General features: G+C 37.1%; 1 protein-coding gene across 3 annotated transcripts in view; it reads right to left on the reverse strand.

The window, feature by feature from the left end:
• DPYD (dihydropyrimidine dehydrogenase) overlaps positions 1–23,726 on the reverse strand; it is an 869,175-nt gene that overhangs the window by 24,053 nt on the left and 821,396 nt on the right. For all 3 annotated transcript variants that reach the window (XM_045036245.1, XM_011284844.4, XM_045036247.1), the window contains one exon: positions 5,766–5,909. In XM_045036245.1, the coding sequence (XP_044892180.1) occupies positions 5,766–5,909 (144 nt within the window). The remainder of the gene's footprint in view (positions 1–5,765; positions 5,910–23,726) is intronic.

Below are 23,726 nucleotides of genomic sequence, written 5' to 3' on the forward strand. Positions count from 1 at the left end.
CTGTGTACTGCAGGTGGTTCTGTGTTTATACTGAGGGGCAGGGGAGGGAAATGGCACCAGCCAGCTCCTTTGTCCCCAGAGAGGAGTCTCCATGCTTGCTGCTCTCAGGGAAGTACTCTGAGAGGAGCAAGTATCTCCCCCTCTGTGTGTCCCAGGTGTTTTTCAGATCACTGTTTCCATGATGTCTGCTTCCAGGTTGTTAACCTGCCTTCTCTCCAGGAGCAGCATGGTGCCCTCTAGGCTCTAACAGGTTACTTCCAAAAAATTAACAGTAAATTTATATTATAAAATATTATTGGGGCACCTGGGTGGCTCAGTCAGTTAAGCGTCCGACTTCAGCTCAGGTCATGATCTCGCAGTTCGTGAGTTCAAGCCCCGCGTCGGGCTCTGTGTTGATAGCTCAGAGCCTGGGGCCTGCTTCAGATTCTGTGTCTCCCTCTCTCTCTGCCCCCCCCACTCATGCTCTGTCTCTCTCTGTCTCTCAATAATAAATAAATGTTAAAAAAATTTTAAAATACTATTAAAACATTATTTTGATATAAAAGTGTTATATAAATTATTGTGAAGTTTTTATGTAAAATATAAGAACATTCCATGTTTATTTTAATATATTATATTTAGATATAAGAAGGACTAGAATTTTATAAATCTAAATTTTAATAATGATTAAGTAGGATTGGGGGCAATTTTTATATTCATCTTTGTGATGTAACATTAGAAAAAACTAAACAAATGAAACTACAGAGTGTTGGGGAGGGGAATTTAACTTCTTTGCCCAGTAGTCTCATTTTATAGGTCTCCTATTTCATATTTTCCCTCACTCAAGTGATTAGTAATACAACTATGACAAAACACATGTGCTTAAAATTCCTTTACTAAATGTTCTCATTATTCCATGTTGATGTTCATCTTTCATGATCTAAATCTAGGAATATTCCATACATTTTCTAGAATGGATCCAAACTTTTATGGTTCCTATTATAAGTCAATATTTTGAATATCCTAACCCAGCTATTCTCAATTTCATTTCCATCACCCATTCTACCAATAATTACTATGTGAGTTGGCAAAATTATTTAATTTTTCATTGTTCCTCAATTTTATTATCTGTAAAATGAATATAGAGATAGTATCTATCCCAGGTATTGTGAAGATTAAATGAGATAAAACATGTATAGCATCTGGAACATTATAGGCACATTAGAGCTACTCGTTGCCACATGCTTCCATGGATGCTTCCAGGAGATAAACTTTCTCTCCTACATTAGTAAACCATACTAGAATATTGGAGGATGAATGATATAACTAAAAATACAGTCATACATTCACATACACACACAATATCATGACTCTAGAAGTCAGGAGTCATCTGACACTGGGGATCTCTCTGGGGACAGGAACAGATCTCTGTATCTTCCTTTTTCCTGTAAAACATATGCTCCCACTACAGTATAGGAAGCCTTATAGAAAACAAGATAAAGTGAGAAGTCATTATTTTAACAAATGTAATTCCTCACTTTCCAAAAAGATAGTTGCTTTTATAACTAGTGAAAATGCTATCCTCAACAAAACAAACAAAAAAGACCAACCCACAATTATCAGCTACCATTATGGTTTTTGAAAAATGTTTATTCATTAATTCTGAGAGAGAGAGAGAGAGAGAGAGAGAGAGAGCGAGCAGGGGAGGGTCAGAGAGAGAGGTAGAGAGAATCCCAAGTAGGCTCCATAATGAGCTTGGAGCCCAACGCGGGCTCAGTCTCACAACTGTGAGATCATGACTTGAGCCAACATCATGAGTTGGCCACTTAACCAACTGAACCACTCAGGCACTGCACCATTATGTTATTTGTTTTTTTTTTCTAAGAAATTTTATTTTATTTTATTTTATTTTATTTATTTATTTTTTTAATATATGAAATTTATTGTCAAATTGGTTTCCATACAACACCTAGTGCTCATCCCAAAAGGTGCCCTCCTCAATACCCATCACCCACCCTCTCCTCCCTCCCACCCCCCATCAACCCTCAGTTTGTTCTCAGTTTTTAAGAGTCTCTTATGCTTTGGCTCTCTCCCACTCTAACCTCTTTTTTTTTTCCTTCCCCTCCCCCATGGGTTTCTGTTAAGTTTCTCAGGATCCACATAAGAGTGAAACCATATGGTATCTGTCTTTCTCTGTATGGCTTATTTCACTTAGCATCACACTCTCCAGTTCCATCCACGTTGCTACAAAAGGCCATATTTCATTTTTTCTCATTGCCATGTAGTATTCCATTGTGTATATAAACCACAATTTCTTTATCCATTCATCAGCTGATGGACATTTAAGCTCTTTCCATAATTTGGCTATTGTTGAGAGTGCTGCTGTAAACATTGGGGTACAAGTGCCCCTATGCATCAGTACCCCTGTATCCCTTGGATAAATTCCTAGCAGCGCTATTGCTGGGTCATAGGGTAGGTCTATTTTTAATTTTCTGAGGAACCTCCACACTGCTTTCCAGAACGGCTGCACCAATTTGCATTCCCACCAACAGTGCAAGAGGGTTCCCGTTTCTCCACATCCTCTCCAGCATCTATAGTCTCCTGATTTGTTCATTTTGGCCACTCTGACTGGCATGAGGTGATATCTGAGTGTGGTTTTGATTTGTATTTCCCTGATAAGGAGCGACGCTGAACATCTTTTCATGTGCCTGTTGGCCATCCGGATGTCTTCTTTAGAGAAGTGTCTATTCATGTTTTCTGCCCATTTCTTCACTGGGTTATTTGTTTTTCGGGTGTGGAGTTTGGTGAGCTCTTTATAGATTTTGGATACTAGCCCTTTGTCCGATATGTCATTTGCATATATCTTTTCCCATTCCGTTGGTTGCCTTTTAGTTTTGTTGGTTGTTTCCTTTGCTGTGCAAAAGCTTTTTATCTTCATAAGGTCCCAGTAATTCACTTTTGCTTTTAATTCCCTTGCCTTTGGGGATGTGTCGAGTAAGAGATTGCTACGGATGAGGTCAGAGAGGTCTTTTCCTGCTTTCTCCTCTAAGGTTTTGATGGTTTCCTGTCTCACATTTAGGTCCTTTATCCATTTTGAGTTTATTTTTGTGACTGGTGTGAGAAAGTGGTCTAGTTTCAACCTTCTGCATGTTGCTGTCCAGTTCTTCCAGCACCATTCGTTAAAGAGACTGTCTTTTTTCCATTGGATGTTCTTTCCTGCTTTGTCAAAGATGAGTTGGCCATACGTTTGTGGGTCTAGTTCTGGGGTTTCTATTCTATTCCATTGGTCTATGTGTCTGTTTTTGTGCCAATACCATGCTGTCTTGATGATGACAGCTCACCATTATGTTATTTGAAAGGTCACACCATCTTCCTAGAAATGACAACAGGTAGAATGGGTATGATACCCTGAGGAGAAGCCAAGGTAGTGGAAAATCCATTGGACATTGGGAAAATCTGCCATGGCAGTCCTTTATTACCTGAGTGCTATTATGGTCTTAGATGCTGGGAAGATGGTATCTACCATGTCTTAAAGCTTATGCAATGAACACCAGGGATACTTTAATTTGGATAACCTAAAATAAATAAACTTAGGAGAGGAATATAAACCTGTACTGTTTTTAATAATACTCCTTATCCCTCCTGGATACTAAAAAAATGTTTACTTACTTTCCTGACTTCCCATTTCTTTGGTTTATTTAATTCTGCTGAGTTTGATATTTTATTTGGATTAGTGATTGATCAGCTTGAATTCAACTATAATAAGTTTTTTTCTTTGTTCTGTTTTTGTCTTGCTTCTAGGTTATCACTATATTCCCTGAAGGAATAGAAGGCTAGAAAAGGTCAAAATGTTTTCATAATCACCTTGCACTTCTTTTCTCTCAAATATAAATAATATATTTCTTTTGATTTTTTATACATAAGGAAGAGATGATTTCTTACATTTAATTCAAATTAATTTAGAAGAGAGACAGAAGTGGGACAATTCTCACTTAACCCCAAATCATATAATAATCATAGCCAAACACAGGGAGGGGGAAGCTTCTGAAGAGCTGAAGGATCTGGTGTTCTCTCTATCATCAGTGTCCAGTTCATTCTTTTAGTAGCACACAAATAATGCAAAGGAAACAGCTTAAGGAGTATATGGGGATATTCTGCTGTTAAATGTCCCAAGTATTCACTTTATTTGGAATTATGGTATTGAAGTGCTGGTAGAATTTGTGTTTGTGTACTTCTGTATTTCCTTTCAGAACTTTGAATCACCTAAATTTTGTCAGAGCGAGTGTAAACCCCACTGTGTTTGACATTGGACATATTTCTCTCTCTCTCTCTCTCTCTCTCTCTCTCTCTCTCTCTCTCTTTCTGAGGTAGAGGGAATTTTTAAGTGTTCCAATTCCCAGCTGACAACTAAAGATGAATTTCTGGGAGGTTCCCCTGAGAGGTCCTGAGAAAAAGCTTTCCAGCTGATGCCTCAAACAGAAAATGGAAATGTAGGAGTATATTGTCATTAAATATGGAAGAAAAGTTTCAGTAACTGAAGCCACTTTCAGTGATGGTGATTTCAGAGGGAATGTGGTCCTGTAACTCCTATAACACTCCCTTTTCTTTCATTAAGACAATTCCATCTTGGGCAAGGTGGGCAGGAACGAAGTAGGTGTGGTATGACAGGGCAATCTCTGTAGTGATGGACATCTTGTATCTGAACCGTGGTGGTTGAAAAAGGAATCTACACGTGTGGTGGAATTACACAGAAGTAAACACACTGATGCACACATACAGACATGCACACACAAATAAGGAATTTAAAAAATCTGAATAAGATCAGTAGATTGTATCTGTGTCATTATCCTGGTTGTGATATCCACAACATGTTACCATTGGGGAAACTGAGTAAAGGTTAAACAAGACCCTTCTGTATTATTTCTTATGACTATAGTATGTGAATCTGCCTCTCTCTCAAAGTAAGAAGTTCAAAGCTACATTTTGTTCTTTCTGTCTAATCTTGTTCTCTGCTATGAATTCCTTGTGCTGCTCAAGATAAGGTCCAAAACTTGGGCAGTTTCTAAAAGGAAAACATGCAAATACACCCACAATTCTACTTTAATGATAATTCTTGCTGTTACTCAGAAACTAATCTCTTGAGACCCCATTTGTACAGGCTTTCCAGAGATTGAACTAGACAAAATTTGTACAAATTGATATTACATTGCATATTAATCATTCAGTTGTATTGTATGGCTAACATATCTCTTGGATTTAATTGTAGATGAAGATAATTTTATTTTATTTTATTTTATTTTTTAACGTTTATTTATTTTTGAGACAGAGAGAGACAGAGCATGAACGGGGGAGGGGCAGAGAGAGAGGGAGACACAGAATCTGAAACAGGCTCCAGGCTCTGAGCGGTCAGCACAGAGCCCGACGCGGGGCTTGAACTCACAGACTGTGAGATCGTGACCTGAGCCGAAGTCGGCCGCTTAACCAACTGAGCCACCCAGGCGCCCCAGATGAAGATAATTTTAAAATGACTATGAGAAGACAAAGAATTCACCTTAATATTTCCTGGCCTATTTAATACATACAGAAATATCCACGAAACACATATGTTATGACAGTACTCTAAAAAGTATAAAATGTACAAACAAAAGAGGCTCTCCTATCACCATAGGTAGATTTTTGAAAACTTTCAGTGTATTTTTAAAAAAATAAGTGAAACATTTAAACAGCAAATAAACACCTGAGCTGTATTGTATATTTAATTAGTATATATGTAGCTTAATTTTTACCTTGATGGTAGGAATAGGCTTTCGGGGGATAAAAGGCTTTCTCTCAAGTGGCGGAAAAGCTGCATTTTGTTCTTTCTGTCTAATCTTGTTCTCTGCTATGATTTCCTTGCGCCGCTCAAGATAAGGTCCAAAACTTGGCAGTTTCTAAAAGGAATGCATACAAATAAGAAAGCATATTATTAGCTCATGGAAGAGAAAAATGTGAGGATATTAACATATAAATATTATCAACAAACAAATACGTGTTTGGAGATTGTTTCTTATATACTGTAACAAGGTCTTCATTTATTCAAAAATCACTAGTCTTCTAGGTTTCAGATTCCATTAATTATTAAAAAGAACTCAAGAGCAGAACACCTCTACTAAGTATATATGTATTAAATATACAAATGTTAATTAAAATACATTGCTAAATGGAATAAAGTTCACAATGGTAAGCCAAATTCATTCACTTTAAACAATAGCTATTAGTTAGACCATTTGTTTGGTTCATATAGACAGAAGGTAAAACCTATTGATGCTTTTTTCCTCTTCATCAGGTTTTTAGCACAATATAGACACAGCCATAGTCCCTGACAAATGCTTTTGTCAATAGCAAAGGTACTTTGCCAAAGTTCTAATCTGTATCTCTATTTTATTGTGTTCAAATTCTTACTACATTCTCTTTAAAGGCTGTAACTAATGTTGATTGCAATTTACTGGAATAGATGAAAAACAAAATGGTAAAAGTATTGATTTCTCCGTACAGAAAATAAATTTTATTTTGCATGAAGAGGGCAAAAATAGAAATGAAAAGCAGAGGAAATATCATAGTGCTTAAACAAACTCCATCAGTATTCAAAATCACATCATGGAGCTTTAAAATCTCAAGGTTATTCAACTGTACTTTACCAAGTTCATTTAGAAAGATACCTGGGTGTCATGAAAAAATGCTAAGTGGTTTCAAGTTAACACGAATATGCCCTCATACTATTCATTATCCCACAATTATTTCCTCTCCACTTTTGTCCTTCTCCTCTTCTAGAACCTTTGATCTTCACTTTTACTGACACATAATGCTGGTGATAGACACCACTGAATCCCAAATGTTCCGTATCTGCCTGTAACCTGGAATTGCTAGGTCTCTTTTCTAAGACTGTAAAAACACCCTTTCTCCTCTCTCTCTCTCTCTCTCTCTCTCTCTCTCTCTCTCTCTCTCACAAAATAAAGCCCATTTATCTAGCTGATGGAGGCTTGGAAAACTACAGCACTCCAAGGTCATCCTGATTTCTGACCTAGAAAGTACTTTGGTGAAAATTCACACTTGTTTTGAAACACTGGCCTCCACTTGCCAGGTTGCATAATGCCCCTGGAAAATGAGTTCTCCAGTCCTTTAGAGATGTTAGTAGGATAGGTAAACTAAACTTAACCCATGTTTCAATTCAGCCAAACTGCCACTGAAAATTTATATTAGCAGAACATATTTATGTGGAAATATCTAAGATTGTTACTTCCATTATCAATTTGCTATAATTATGTCAACAGGTCAAGCAAATGGAAGTAATGCTATGAATGCCAAATTAATTTATATACAATTAAGCTAGACCTATATACTTCATCTCTATACCTCAATGTTTTCCTAAATTACAATATTTAATTATTTCATAAATATGAAATAATATGATGAAGGGACAGAATATACTGTATCTATTTTACTATAAAATATGTGATGCCATCTTGTTAGAAAGCACAAAATAAAAGACGATAAATCCACAGCAGTTATCACATACATAAGCTCTTTTAATGTGGAAAAGATAATGCTTGTTTGAAATGTCCTCTTATGAAATAACCTTTTCCTGGGGCAGATGAGGTGTTAGGGATTATACTTGATGCCAAAGAAATGCCCCTGGGGTTCTGCTAACACCGCATAAGGTGGTAAACGCATGTCCACATGACATAGTTTTGTTGTTTTTTTTTTTTCAGTATTTCATGTTTATTTATTTTTGAGGGAGGGGGAGAGAGAGAGAGACAAAGTGCTAGTGGGGGAGAGGCAGACAGAGAGGGAGACACAGAATCTGAAGCAGGAACCAGGCTATGAGCTGTCAGCACAGAGCTGGATGTGAGGCTCGAATTCACAGACTGCAAGATCATGACCTGAGCTGAAGTCAGATGCCTAACTGACTGAGCCACCCAGTCACCCCATATGACATAGTTCTTGTTGGACTATCACTCCCTCCACACTTCTCTTACATACCAAGGGCACCGAAATCCTAATCTTGTATTCTTGAAGATTATCAAAAATCCTTAAATGTTGAAACAAGTGACCTCAGTTTCTAGCAGGTCTCTTGTGGTGGCAAGCTCAATGAAACTTTGAACCATTATTCCGATTCCCTGATTGGGTCTCACCTTACTCAACCAAATCTAACTCCATCTAAGAGTTCTATACATGTTATTCAAAAGAAATAATTCCTGGAACCTTTTTGATCTATCTTCTTTTAACCATAAACCAGAGGAGATTTTTTTCTTCCATTCATATTATTCTTTATCCAAAGGGAGAGAAATAAGGTACTTAACTTTAAACTGTGATACTTTCAAATTGTTCCAATGATGGTAATAAAAATAACAACAATAATAATATTTAAAAATCCCTTGGTGCTGAGCAGAATACAGCCTAAGTAAACATCTACCAGCATGATATTTTCTATAATTTTTTTTGCAGTGGTTGACCACATGTTCAAATTATGTTGCCTTTCTATAGCTAACAGGGCTATCATTATAACGTTCTGTTCTTTTATAATTAGTCCTAAGGAGAGCCTCTCAATATAACATTAAGTTTCCTATCGGATTTTCTTTGTGTGTTAGTTAGAAGAATCAATGGAAAAGAAGGAAAACTGTTGCCAATTCTTTCTTTAAATTGAAAGCACACCCACACACGGTATCAGTGACGGCCCCCTCAACCTTCCACCATTCATCTCCAAGTCAAATCGGTCCATTTGTGTGTAGCTTCTCACTGCCATATGGAAATCCTAGAAGTGAGGTGTAGTACCAACTTCCAAAACATCAAAGCTGCCATAGTGATTTTGCTTTCTGGAAATTAGTATGAGAAAGTTTAGCGCTTTTTACAAAAATTACTCTGTGATGTATTATGATGCCTCTACCATATCTGGGTACTGAGCATTTTAAGAGTTAAACTTTCTGAAAATACAAAAGATCCATTCTCTCCTGTACCAGATGACCACCTTTACATATTCTACATTTAGGCATACATTTCTGTTCTGATCTTGCCAAAAAAAAAACAAAAACAAAAAACCAACAACAAAAAACAGCCAAATAAACAAAAACCAGCAAAAAGCAAAATAAAACTAAGAAATAGTGAAGGTGAATGCATAGTTGGCCGCTGTGTATGTGCGTAATCAGTGATGATTAATAAAGCATTTAGTTCAAATCTCTGCCTGAACATATAGTTAATTGATTTCCTATTGCAGGAGGGGAGGCAGCAGAGCCTGACAGAGCCAGCAGCAGGAGCTTTTCCTCTTCATTCATTATTTTCTTACAGAAAAAGTTGTAGCCCGCAGTAACCCAAAGTGAGAGGTTTTGAGCGTCATGCTATATTTCTTAAACAAAGAAAAAAACTTCTTTAGGACTATCAAAAGCTGCTTTGTAACTGATGAACTGAACAAAGCTCAGAAATGGTATGATTTTTGTTTCAATACTTTCTCCAGGGATTCATCACTGATGAATTTGTTCTCACCAGAAAAGCTAAATCCTACTCATTTAAAGATAACAGTATCTCACATGAAAACTGTCTCTATCCAGATATAAAAAGCATTACATTGCCGATAGAAAAGTGACAACATAATGAATCAACAATGGTATCTTAAGCCAGCAAAGCTTTAAGGTAAAGAAGTCTATTTGGATTATAATTTATTCATGGATCAATCTAAAGGTAATTGAGCATATTATGAAGTAGAAAAGGGTTCTTGTTTCTAATAGAAGTAGGTACTGGTATCTTCCAGTTTAAACTGCGTAATTTTTATGAGAACGGCAGCAAGTTGGCTAATAGCACTGGTGGATAGTACTATAATGGATCAACTCTATTTTCCTAATCATAGTGTCTTATCTGATGGGAAACAATAACAGCACAGTAAGTAGTCACTTTGATATCCAAATGGTAATAAGTTAAAAGATAAAAGGATTTCAGGTTTATACTGGGCGCAACATACATATATATGTATATATACATACACATATATATAAACACACATACCATATACTAAGTACAATATATATATCACACTCAGCATAAACCTGAAATCCAAATATATATGTGTATATACACATAATATATATAGTACATATGTAAAATTGTTTGTGCATGTGTGCAAATGTATACACTGACGGACCAAGAAATAAGTTAAATGTCAAGGATATATGTTTCACAACTATCTAAGAATTGACTTTTTTTTTTTTTTACAAAAAACATGTTCACATATGACTTGGTTACACTATTATTTTTCCATTTATTCAACAAATACAATATCAAATGCCAGCTCTGGACCAGGAACTGTCCTGTACTACATTAAAGGTTCAAGGTTCAATAATTTCCATATGTACACTCATCATTGTTATTAATTTCATAAGTACCTCTTGCCATTCATGACAGTCTAGTGTCATATTGAATTATATATTAAGTATTCCTGATTATTGTAGTTATCTAAAGGAATGATATACCAAATGGTTTTTCGTGGAAAACCGTTTGATCTCAATCAAATGACCATTAATTGGAGAGAAAAAGGAAAATAAAACTTCAGAGTTAATCTTAAAAAAAAAACAACAAAACTCCAGAAGGCAATGGGATACTTTTTAGATACTTAAAATATGAAATTTGGTGAACAACTGCTGGGAGCATGGGTTCTCCTGAGTGTGTTTCTAAAATACCTTAATTTCAACCACTGTGAGCTCAGCATGATGCAAGATGGGAGACTAGGTGAGAGGTCTCTGTTTTGTTCTGTCTGAATTCAGCTACTTTTCTTCTTCCCTTCTCTCAATTACAAGAGTAAGCAATTGCTTACATTTGACCCTGATTTCTATTTCAAAATTTGTTTTAGCATGGCTTAAAGTCAGAAACTCAGATTTTTCCCATGAGTAACTGGCATGTAATACTTAATCGCTGATATAACAGTAAACAATTTTTCATGATATTATCAAATGTGGACAGTGGAAAACAATAAGCAGGCAAAGAGAAAAGGACCATCTACATATTATCATAATACTACATGGTGCTCAATGGTGTAAACAGGGACACTGGAGTTGGACATGCAAAGCATATGAAATTAATGAAGTATAACTATTAGTTTGATCTGATAAATTTAAGAGTGCAACTTTTGATAAACTATCTGATGTCTGAATCAGTCAAAAGCAATAATAGTTCATGCTTCTTAGCAAAAGAAGAAAGCCAACATTTGCATAGTGGTTAGAGAACTGGTTTAGAAGTCAAATTTGCATTAAAATCACAGTTTTACACTTATTAGCTGTGTGACTATGAGCCAATTACTTAACCATTCTGCTACTAACTTTCCTTATCAATGAAATGAGAATGACAGTATCTAACACACGATGTTGGTATAAGCATTAGATGGAATAATATTTGCAAAGTGCATGCTTGCCAATTTATTCCCATAAGCCTTAACTGCTTATATTGCATTGCGTACCATGCTCTGTATTTCCATGTTGGCTCATACATCCCCTCTGCTGGGGAAGCCCCTGCCAGTCTTTTTCATCGGGTACAGGACTATTTGGCATTGTAGCCTCAGCTTGGGTTTCATAGCATCTAAGTATCTCCTTAACTGACTCCCTTCCCTACAGTGTTAGGGGCCCTTCACAGTGTTCCAGAATACTCTGGGCATTCTTTAACTTCTGCACCTGCTGCATTTTCTGCCTTATCGCTATTAGCCTATGCCTCCATCATCCCCGCTTGAGGTCCTAGAGAGTTAGTTTTTGATCCAGCACATAATAGGTGTACAATATGTTTTGAAACTTAACCAATCAATGAATGGATATCTTGAATGCATTTTAACAATTCTGCTGGTTATTTGAAATGTCAGACAACCTGAAACAATTATTTTCAGAAAGAAATTATATAAATAGGTCCATTTAATATTAAAATTATATGAAGTAAAACATACCTTACTTATTCAACAGCTGTGATTCATAAATTCAAAGGCATTTATAAAGTTCCAGCCAGACCTTGAAAGGTATTTATAAAAGACAATCTGTGACCTTAAAGAACCTATAGTTAATAACAATCATAGTACCCTGAGACAAGGGCTGAGGCAGAGGGGACACAGGATGCTAGATGTGCAGTGACAGTGTGTACCTAACCCAGGCTGATGGGTCAGAGCTTTTCTAGAAGAGGTGACATCTGAGCTAAGTTTTGAAGGATAGGTTGGCAAATGGTGAAGATGGAGGTGTGAGGGTCAGGAAGGGGGAAGAGAACCCTCCAGGTGGGAGAAACACCGGAGGGAGAAACACCAGAGGGAGAAGACCACTTTGGAAGAGGTCTTGGAGAGCCAGCCGACTGCTAACCATGTGCTCTCTGTTTAGTAAGATACAGGAGAGTGAGGAGTTTCCTCTGTGAAGGGGAAGCAGAGCACATTTTGTTGTGAGGAGATAACATCAGAATGTATGTTAGGGAGAATGTCAATCAAGAGAAGAAAATCTAACATTAATGGAATGCTAACAAAGGATGAAGGAGGTAAGACCTGCTTTTGGCCACAGAGTGCAGGTGCTGGGGCCACAGAGACAAGTAGGAGGTGCTTCTTTTTAAAAGCAGTTTATGGCCTTGAGAGGAAGACTGACTCATGGTCTTTGAAAGTGAGGTGAGAAAATTATTATTTTCTGCTGAAATATTTAAATGATGCCTATCAGCTTCCTCTAAAGAAACAAACGTCACTGTTTAAAGTGGTAAGTTAATATTTTTTAATGTTTATTCATTTTTGAGAGAGAGACGGACAGAGAGGAAGCAGGGGAGGGGCAGAGAGAGAGGGAGACACAGAATCTGAAGCAGGCTCCAGGCTCTGAGCTGTTAGCAGAGAGCCTGATGTGGGACTCAAACCCATAAACTGCAAGATTATGACCTGAGCCGAAGTTGGACACTTAGCTGCTTCATTGACTGAGCCACCTGGCGCCCCAAAGCGGTAACTTTTAAAATAGTACCTTTAGCTTGGAGCTTGGGAGATTATGCCCTGTGGCATGATTTAGGAGAAACAAAAACAAAGAGATGGCCAAACCAATATGCAGGAGGAATGCAGAATTCTGAAGCAGGGGTAGAAGAGAGATCAGGGAGAGGGTGGGGGGAAAGAGAAAAAGAGAAGGAAGAGGGAGGGACAGAAAGGAAGCAGAGCCTGATGGTATGAGGGCTGGAGGACTTTTATAAAGAGGAAGAGCTAATATTCAATGTCAAGCTGTCTGTGTTGCTGCAATTGAAATCCTCCTCTCCGACCCTTAAAACTTACATAAGTCTCCTACATACTTATATGACTTAGAGAGAAATTTGGAAGAAAATCAGCAAAATAGGCTTGAGTTTCATGGTTGGGTTGGCATATAGCTCAAAGAATAGGAACCAACAAGAAGTAAGATTGAGGGAGATGCAGAATTCAATGAGAGGGGAAATTTATAGCCGGAAGTGACCTAGAGAACATAATCTCCAGGGATTTTGTAGCCATTTCCAGAAGGACGGGACTGAGTGATTTCAGCTTACATCTGGGTTCTCTAGGTAGTTTTAAGGGAGAATACAATAAGTAGAGAAACAGATGCGCAAACAGTTTGATGTAACCCTGATCCAAATGAGCAATTAATTCCAGCTAAGAGATTAAGGAAGACTTTCTAGTGAAGGAGGAATTTAAACTGTGATGAAAGATTATAACAGGAAGAAATAGTATGTGGTGCTGGAAAGAGATGAGAAAGATAAATGAATGGATGAGTAAAGGCATGAAAGTTTATTTTATTTATTTATTTTTTTAAATTTTTTTTTCAACGTTTATTCATTTTTGGGACAGAGAGAGACAGAGCATGAACGGGGGAGGGGCAGAGAGAGAGGGAGACACAGAATCGGAAACAGGCTCCAGGCTCTGAGCCATCAGCCCAGAGCCTGACGCGGGGCTCGAAATCACGGACCGCGAGATCGTGACCTGGCTGAAGTCGGACGCTTAACGGACTGCGCCACCCAGGCGCCCCCAAGGCATGAAAGTTTAAAAAAAAACACAGGATGAACTCATACTTATAAAGCTAAAATATGGCATGTGACTGGGGGAGTAGCAGTGGATACAGCTGGGAAATCTTTTTTTTTTTTCAATATATGAAATTTATTGTCAAATTGGTTTCCATACAACACCCAGTGCTTATCCCAAAGGGTGCCCTCCTCAATACCCATCACCCACCCTCCCCCCTCCCTCCCACCCCCCATCAACCCTCAGTTTTGTTCTCAGTTTTTAAGAGTCTCTTATGCTTTGGCTCTCTCCCACTCTAACCTCTTTTTTTTTTTTCCTTCCCCTCCCCCATGGGTTTCTGTTAAGTTTCTCAGGATCCACACAAGAGTGAAAACATATGGTATCTATCTTTCCCTGTATGGCTTATTTCACTTAGCATCACACTCTCCAGTTCCATCCATGTTGCTAAAAAGGGCCATATTTCGTTCTTTCTCATTGCCATGTAGTACTCCATTGTGTATATAAACCACAATTTCTTTATCCATTCATCAGTTGATGGACATTTAGCCTCTTTCCACAATGTGGCTATTGTTGAGAGTGCTACAGCTGGGAAATCTATGGAGGGCTCTGAATTCTGGGCACAGCAGTTTGGATTTTTGTTCTTTAGGGTGTAGGGAAACACCGGATCTTTGACAATATGTGTAGATCCCTATGGTAGCAGAATGTAGATCCCTATGGTGGTTTACGGGAGGGTACTTGTGGTAGAAAGAAGATAATGATCCAGAAGGTTGAGAGATGGGATTCTGGTAGAAGCCGGAAAGTGAATAGATGATCTATAATTTTTTTGTTTTGTTTTGTTTTAAGAGTCTATGGCACTCTGGAAAATAAAGAACAAATAATGACCATGAACCCCGACCCCAACAGTACAACACCGATCTTCACTCCCACAATGCCCTCTGACTGCTTCATCCCTACTCTGACAGTGACTTCTGCCCGAAACCACCCAGCTGTCATTCTTTATGACACAGAACACTTCTCTAACAGACCTCTCTCTCTCTACCTCTTTGCAGCTCTTCTTTCTGCAAATGACCCCTCCACTCTCACCATCCCTTGCTCAGTCAGAATCTCAAACACTTTCAGAATCACATAAGGACTTGTGTTAACTGGTGGCTGCATAAGCTGTGAGCTGCAAAAGAGTTACTTCTCAGTCAAAATGAACATGAAATAATGTTGGTGGGAAACTGGGCAAGGGTTAAATAGTCACTCTGCAGGATGCTTGCTTATATTCTGTAGAAATGAAGTGGGGAGAAACCTTGGGGAAAATCAACTTCCGCAACAACAGCTGTAATGAGAGGTGATTAGAAGTTCTATGAAGAAAGGACTTGCATTGCCATCACTATCTTCATCAAAATCAGCACATTTATTGAGCACTGCTATACACCAGGCCCTTTGCAAAGCACATGAGTACATTACCTGTTCTATATTGCAACCCTGTGGGGTGGGTATTGTTCTTGTCCCATTTTACAGATGAGAAGACAGTTACAGAAATGGCTTAGGTCGTGGAATAGAGCCCTGCGTTGGGCTCCACGCTAAGTGTGAGCTCTCTCCCTCTGCCGTTCTCCCAGTTTCTCTCTCTAAAAATAAATAAACTGAAAAAAAAAAAAATGGCAGAGCCAGGATTCAAATCTCTGTCTGCCAGATGCCTAGACCCTCTGCTGTGCTGTCACTCACGTTTCTTTATAATCCTTACAAAGCTTTGTATAAAATGAGTATTTAATATATCTTTGATTGATATAAGGAGGCATACTACACATATAATCCATTCCTTGAAATCTGTGCTTCCTGTTTTTTCCCATTCCATAAACCATGAAGGGAAAAATGTTTCACACGGTAGACACCATTTAAAAAAAATGCTGAACACATACCATGCAAAATATCTGTGTTAGTTCAGTCCTGTTTATTATTGGCCTCAAGTTTAATGAGCTCAAGTTAATACAGGTGAAAGGCCAGAGTGTTACATGCGGCAGTTAATGAAATACCATAGAGCTGCTGAGAAAATGATTAGCAGCCAAATGTGAATTTAATATACTTCATTCTCCAGAAGTAATGCCCCATGGGAGGCATCTTTCTGGGGGAGGTAATACTGGAAATAGCACTTCAGAGTTAGAAGGTGGAGCTCTGATCCTAGCTCGAATATCCGCTCGTTTTGTGACCTGTGGGAGCTATGATTCCTCTGAGCCTCAGTTTCCTCATCTGTAAAATGATGGGGTTGGACCAGATAATTTATAAGGTTCCTTCCAGTGATATGTTTTGTTTTGTTTTCAAACTCACAGTTAGAAATCCTCAGGGTTTATGACCAGGTGGCATCGCATCCACAGTCTGTGGATGAAATATTGGACTGAGTCACAAATTATAACTCTTTCCCTCCTATTTACAGAACATGCTGAGTCCTTTTAAGCTGTAAAATATGAATAATGTTTTCAAACTTCCAAGGTTGGGTGAGTTCATGAACTGTTTCAGCCTTTACTGGTGGAAGGTACAACCACAAATATCTTGGCTACTTCTCATTGTGAAATAATAATAAATGTATAGACAATTAAAATAAAGAAAATACTTGTTAAATGAAGGCTATTATAATCTGCATAAATTGAGGAGTCTATACAGATCACAACCAATGCTTCACTGTAATTATCTTTACAGAATTTGGTTTGGTTACAAGTCACTGAAGACACTATCTATACAAAATCAACCACATGCATATTAGAAGTGGAGAATAGTGAGGTCAGACACGAAATTGCCAAGTCAGTAAGAATAAAACATAAGCACATGTATGGTATTATTTGGTGTGGAAAGTTACAGGACGTTGGAAGAAAATGAATCTTTCTACTAAAGTACTGCAATATACAGAATGATCACTGGTCTTTGGGTGCAGAGATGAACACACTTGGTCTCTAAGACAAGTCACTTCCCTATGTGGGCCTCAGTTTTCATCTGTGTACAATGGGGACAGCAATGACCATTCTGCCTACTTGCTCTTCGTAACAACTGTTTGAAATAGGAAGGCACTAATAGATTATTAAAATACAACTTTTACTATTTTGAAAACTATAAAGCAATACAGAACCTAAGTGTTACTTTATTATAGTGAACATAATTTGTATTTGTGTATGGCTATTTTACATCTTTACAATATAAAGATAAAATGAGTATTCTGCATTATAAAAATGTCACAGACTAGCCTCACATGAAGAAAGACTTCCTAAGCTATAGTCCTTCCAATGCCTTAGGAAGACTTGGATGAAATAATTTGCCTTGGAAATTCGCCTTCAAAATGCTACTGCTTTCATGGCTAAATATTGCATAAAATGTCAAGGGCAAAAGCCAATGAGGGAAAATGGAATAAAAATTACTTCATACAATGGGATGAAAGCAAAGGAAAACAGAAAAGTAGGGTGATGAGGAAAATGGGCCTGCTATAAATATGAAAAATGTATTCAGGATTCAGGCTCTATTTGGAGCAAGAGTAGGAGATTAATCAGTCTTTTCCATATTTATTCAATATGATACTTGAGATTTTCCTACACAGAAACACCGGGATGACTGCTTTAAGCCTTTTTACCTGAAAGTGTGGCATAGGGCATAAAATATCACATTTTAATCCAATCAAAAACCCTATTTGGAGTTACTGTACAGGACACATTGGAAAAAATGATGATCATTTTAAAAGCCAAGTTTTAGGGTTTCAATGCTAAGCAGGAGATTTATATTGGAGAGAAAAGAAAAGTACAAGTTTTTAGTTGAAAAGAAAGAATTTTCTAAGATAATTAATTACCATACTAGTAGGGAGTATTTAACATGGGAAAGAATCTTTTATATGTGTGGCAAAGTGCTCCATAAACAATAGCTTCTGCATGCTCACATGGAAACACTAGCAAACATCCATAAGATAAAATTCATATCTGTACCTAGGTCGCTACTGAAGGCAGTCACTGCCTCACAAATTTTGGATTTTCCTCTCTGTTTCTTCTTTTACTTTCTAAACTATATTAGCATTACTTATGCATTCTTTTATTTTTCTGAGTATATCATAAACATTCTGAGGACAGGATACTTTTTGAACCTGTTTTATCATCCCCTTAGTTCTTTGCATACAGTTGGCCTTAATTAAATATTTGATGAATGAATGAAGGATTAACATCAACCAAAAAGCTACACTGACAAGAAATTTCTGCTAACCTCATTGGGGTCACAGCTTAATGCTGACACTTTTCATATAAAATGTTCAGAAAGGTTCTCTCTAGGGGCATCTGGGTGGCTCAGCTGGTTAAGTGTCTGACTCTTGATTTTGGTTCAAGTCATGATCTCACAGTTGTAAGATCGAGCCCCACATCAGGCTCTGTGCTAAGAGTGAAACCTTGGGATTCTCTCTCTCTCTCTCTCTCTCTCTCTCTTTCTTTCTCTCTCTCTCTCTGTCCCTCCTCTGCTCGCATGCTCTCTTTCTCTCAAAATAAATAAATAAATACTAAAAAAATAAAAAAAGAAACTTTATCTCTATGCACAATGCTTGGCAAGAATGAGATTCATCTAATGCTTAATGACCAAACAAGTAATATTTGGCCTCATCCATAATATTACATAAACCAAATCCCGATAATAACAGTGACTTTAAATTTTAACAACATCCTACAGCCTAATAGCGTTCGTAGTAGTAAGGTATTTTAAAGTACAGTCTCAACAATTAGCTTATATTCAAAGGTTTAGAGCACAACACAAATAATTTCTTTGTATTTTCTTGGTTCTTTGTTTAAAGTTTTCTACCAAGAAAACAATAACAACCAACTATTTCACTCTCCTATTCATAAAAATCAAACAACAAAATCAAACAAAAACCGAAAAATCAAACAACCAAAAAATTTATAGGCTATAGATCTTAAAAAAATATCATTTTATTAAAAATATCATTTGTTGAACAAATGTGTACCTAGGCAATTACTGCATTCGATCAAATGTTAAGCTTCGGGAAACAATAATTCACTTGGGCTTTATGGGCTTTATGTAGGCCCTAGGGCCGGTCGTCTATGCTACCGGTCTTTAGACCCTCCTGCTCTTGACTGCCATAGCCTATTACAGAGATAAGCCTCCTGTTTGGCAATGGCTAATACAAAATGAAAACAGTAGTCAAAGAAACCAGCCATTAGACTTGGAGCAGAATAATCGGTACATAGTTTTCTGAGCGTCATCAAACATCAACCAGTTGCTGAATATCATATGTCCTGAGAGGCATCAGGACCAAACTCTAAAACTAAATAACGTAGTTTTGTACTTAACACTTTTAGAAATTATTTTTGCATATTATGTAATTTAATTTCCACAATAACAGAATTATTATAATATTGATGAAACCTGAGGCCCACAGATGTGGCAAGCACACAAGGCCCATTGCCATGTAACAGTTAATGGCAGAGCAAACTCAAACCTAGACCTGTCGCCTCCCGGCCTAGCACCTTCTCCTCTATATTGAGTGGCCATGTCCTTTCTGAGCTGTTTGGCTGCTGTTTCACCTAAAATTACCATGTGTCTTTTGGTACTTTAAGAGAAGATACCAAGGAAAAGATCTAATAAAATGTGTTCTTAAGAAAGACTCATTCTACGTGGTAAGCATTGAAGACATAATAGGGGGCAAAACAAATATGATCCCTATCCTCAGGGAGTTCACAGTAGTTTATAAAGTAATGGGACTAAACATAAAGAAATAATTCTATAAACATATTCAACATTTATCACAATTCTCATTGATATATAAATATCTGACCATTTAAGGTCAAATCCTCTCAGATGACAATCTCTAACCTTTTCTTGCAGTTATCAGGCTAAATCTTTGCCCATATTTAACCCAGTCATTCAGTCGTTCCATATTTACACTTGAAAACTGAAGGTGGCTGCAGAATATGACTGCTCCCCGCCCCAACTTTGTAACTATAACCTCAAGTGAGCACTCAATAGTGCCAACAAGCCTTGCTATGTTACTGCTGTCACTCTTCAGCTTTCTCACTTTACCGAGTGACATTTTTATATCTTCTTCTTGCTCCTAAAATCTAAACTGCCACTCCTTTTCATTCTCAGTTGAGGCTCTTGCCTCACATTATCAGTTTAAAATACTGAAGTAATTTTTCTATTCTAAATTTTATAAATCCCCCTCATCTGTGCTGTCATCCATCTTTTCTTCTGTTATGATGGGAAGTGTCCTGGTTCTTTCAAAGGAGCCACTGAGGGCTCTGTCTTGCATATATCTGATCATTCTTTAATTTTCATCTCTGACCATCCCATGATTCACTCTCATTTTCTTATTATTTCTGTTAACACACAAACATGCTCCAATCCTGCTCATCCTAAAAACAAATACACAAAACAAATAAAAGAACTCTTTGTCTCTGCAGCCACTTACAGGCATTTTCATTTACCTATTTCCCTTCCAATCTCTCTTAGGTACTGATAATAGTGTCTGTTCTTCCACCCTTACCTCCCATTCACTCCTCACTTATTCTTTCTGGAAATCTGTCCTCTTTTCCCAGCCACACAAAGGCTGTGGTGATGGGGCCAACAACCTTTATTTTGCAAATCATATGGCCACACTTTTGTGCTCATTTTACTTTATCTCTCGGTAGCATTCAACCTGGACCCTTCCCTCCTTCTTAAAATACTATCCTACTCTTTTTCCTACATCACTTCTATGTCTCCCTTACCGGGTAAATCTTTCTCTCTGAAACCTATAGGTTGGAATATCCGAGATTCAGTCGTAGACACTCTTTCTTTCCCTCTGTCAGGATACCCTTTGCAAATGATTTGATCTTGTCTTATGACTTTAAATATCATTTAAGCTATGGCTTTCAAATTTATAGCTCCAGTTCTGTTCTTTATACTGAGCTCCCGACTCTTACATGCAGTGACTTAATTAACACATTTAATTAATTGTTGAAAAGCAATCTCAAACTTAATATGTCTTAAGTAGATCCCTTGTTATTTCACTCCAAGTATTCTTTCCCCAGTCTTCCCTATTTTAGTTAATGGAATGACTGCTGACCCATTTGCTCAGGCCAAAAATCTAGGGCTATTCTGGATTCATTTTTTCCCCTTATCTTCACCTCTAGATCCAATCCTTCAGCAAAACTACGCTCCACCCTCAACATACAAGTTAAATCTCTCCACTTCCCACCATCTCCATTGATATGGCTCTAGTCTAAGGCTCCACTGTCTTTCACCAGGAATACTCCTAACTGATCTGACTACTTTCTCTTTTGACTTGCTATAATGTACTCTCCATACAGTAGCCAGAGCAATTATCTTAAATAGAAATGAGAACATGTCTCTCCTCTACTTAAAATTCTCCAAATGATTTCCCAATTTACTTAAAATAAAACGTAAAAGCTTTGCAATGACTACAGGCTTATGTGGCTCCTGCCTACCCCTTCAATTTTATTTTTTGCCACTCTCCTCTTAATTTACTACACTGCAACCATACTGGTGTTTTTGCTGTTCCCAATAAGTCTTAGGGCCTTTATATGGAAAGTAGGTCCTCCAGATCATACTCTGTGTATCTCCCCTTTGATAATCATCATATTCTTTATTCATTTATTTTGTATCTCCATCCTTTCTAGAAGATATGAGCTACCAGAATAGGATGTTCATCAGTTTTGTTCACTGATGTTTCCCAAGAACTTTGAACAATATCTGGCCTGCTGTATATTCTCAAATGAATGAATGTATGAGAAGCAGAATATTTAGGATAAAGAGTTCAGTCTTTGACGTTGGCTTTCAATCTTAGTTCCATTATTTACTAGGTTTTTGACCTGGTCAAATTTTGTTTTATCTTTATAAGGTCTCAGTTGCCTCATTCATAAAATGTGAATAACATTTCACAGCGTTGTAGTAAGGATTATATAATTTATATAAAGTACATAAAATGAAGCCAGAGCTTGGTAAACAGTAGGCACTTATTAAATGTTAGTCCTTATCATCAACATCATTATTACAGAAATCCTCACGATGTGCTATAGTTTTCTATTATGAACTTACATATGCTTTAGCACATTTGCTATGTGCTTAATATGCTAGAGAAAACATTCCCCCTCCCTCCAGGAAACCATTTTTCCCCCAGCTTTTATAAGGGAAGTCAATGGAGTAAGCATGTTTTACATGATAGAGAATTTGCTTATTTCACATTTAGACTACCTACACCCTATACAGTAAGGATTGCTCACATAGTTATATAATTTTATGTTTCACATGTTGAAATAAGTAAAATTAAGAAAATGAAGATTTGATAGTTGAGAAGTAAGCGTAAACACTAGTTCTTAAAGAATGAAGGCAAGGCCATTCTGTAGCCTGAAGTAAATGCTGTCATCTGTGGGGGTTGGGGAAAGATGCTAAGATCTGAGCCCATTACTGTGCTACTTCATGAACATCTGGCAGTCTGTCACTTCACAGGCAACAACATCTTCTCTAAACAGAATAGACTTGAATTCATCAGGGATTCCCATAGTACAGTATATGCTTAACTTAAGTACCTGCTTTCCGTGATTTCCATAGATTATCATATTCATGACACTGTGGAGTGAAAGCATTCTTCTCACTCTCTAACCAGAACATGAAAAAGAAATTAAAACATTGGCAGGCACTTTGTCTCCAGTTTGTTGGACAAGTAAGAAAAGGATTTTCCACCCATTTATGTAAATGAAATTCTGTCAACTTCGAGCATTTTAACAAAGATGACAGCCGTCTGTCTATTAATAAATACCTGACAGGATAACAATTACAATTGTAGTTGACTGGTTTTCTTTCAATTAATGTAGGTCAGTGGGTATTTAAAAAAATTCTTTAGAATAAATTTGAAAACCCCAATAACTTCTCCCCTCATCTCTACTAGCCCAGGAAGAAATTTCAGTATGTTCATTTTTGCCTTCTTAAGTGGTTTTAGAACATTATGGCCAAAGTCTTGTAAATACATAGAGGTATGCAATTAAATATGTGTGTGCTTACTGTGTGTATACACACATAAATATGAATACATGTAAGACATCCATATTTGAGTCTAATATTTGAATTCTATAGAAAGACTTAAAGCATAGTAGGCCCTCTGTTATTTAGAAGTAGTTATTCAGATTAGGGATTATCTTTGTGCTACTTCTTTCTGACTTTGGATTTTATTCATTGTTGACTCTAAGAAAAGAAGGGTAAGGATATGTAACAAATTAATTAATCTGGTTACCCATCAATCTTTGGGAACATGTTTAGTAGAGAAAGAAGTGAATTCAATGAATAAATTGAGTTTTGAGGGATTATCTATGGAATTCATTAATCCACCCTGGCCCAATGTCCCATTAGTTAGATTTTAGAAAGTGACTTTCTAAACAGAATGAGGATGAGATTTTGAATTTTTTTGTGAGCGATCTTTCCAAGAGAATGTGTTTTCCTCTGTCTAGTGGAGTTTGAGAGAGAATCTATGTTGATGTATTAGAATACCAGTTACAAGTACTCCCCAATGAGTAATTTTATGTTTTTCTACTACAAATTGAAAACACAACATTGTATTTCATCCCATTTAAGATGTTACCACGTTTTGTGTATATGATAAGAGGAAAATAATAAGCAAAATAATTTTTTTAAATATTACTAAAACTTTTAAGCATTCACAGTCTGCTAATTTAAAGAAAAATTAATTGCAAGACATCCTGGAAAAAATGAATGTCTTAGAATGGATGAAATGCATTGTGTTCCT

Source organism: Felis catus, chromosome C1 (assembly GCF_018350175.1).
Source record: "Felis catus isolate Fca126 chromosome C1, F.catus_Fca126_mat1.0, whole genome shotgun sequence".
Classification (NCBI taxonomy): domain Eukaryota; kingdom Metazoa; phylum Chordata; class Mammalia; order Carnivora; family Felidae; genus Felis; species Felis catus.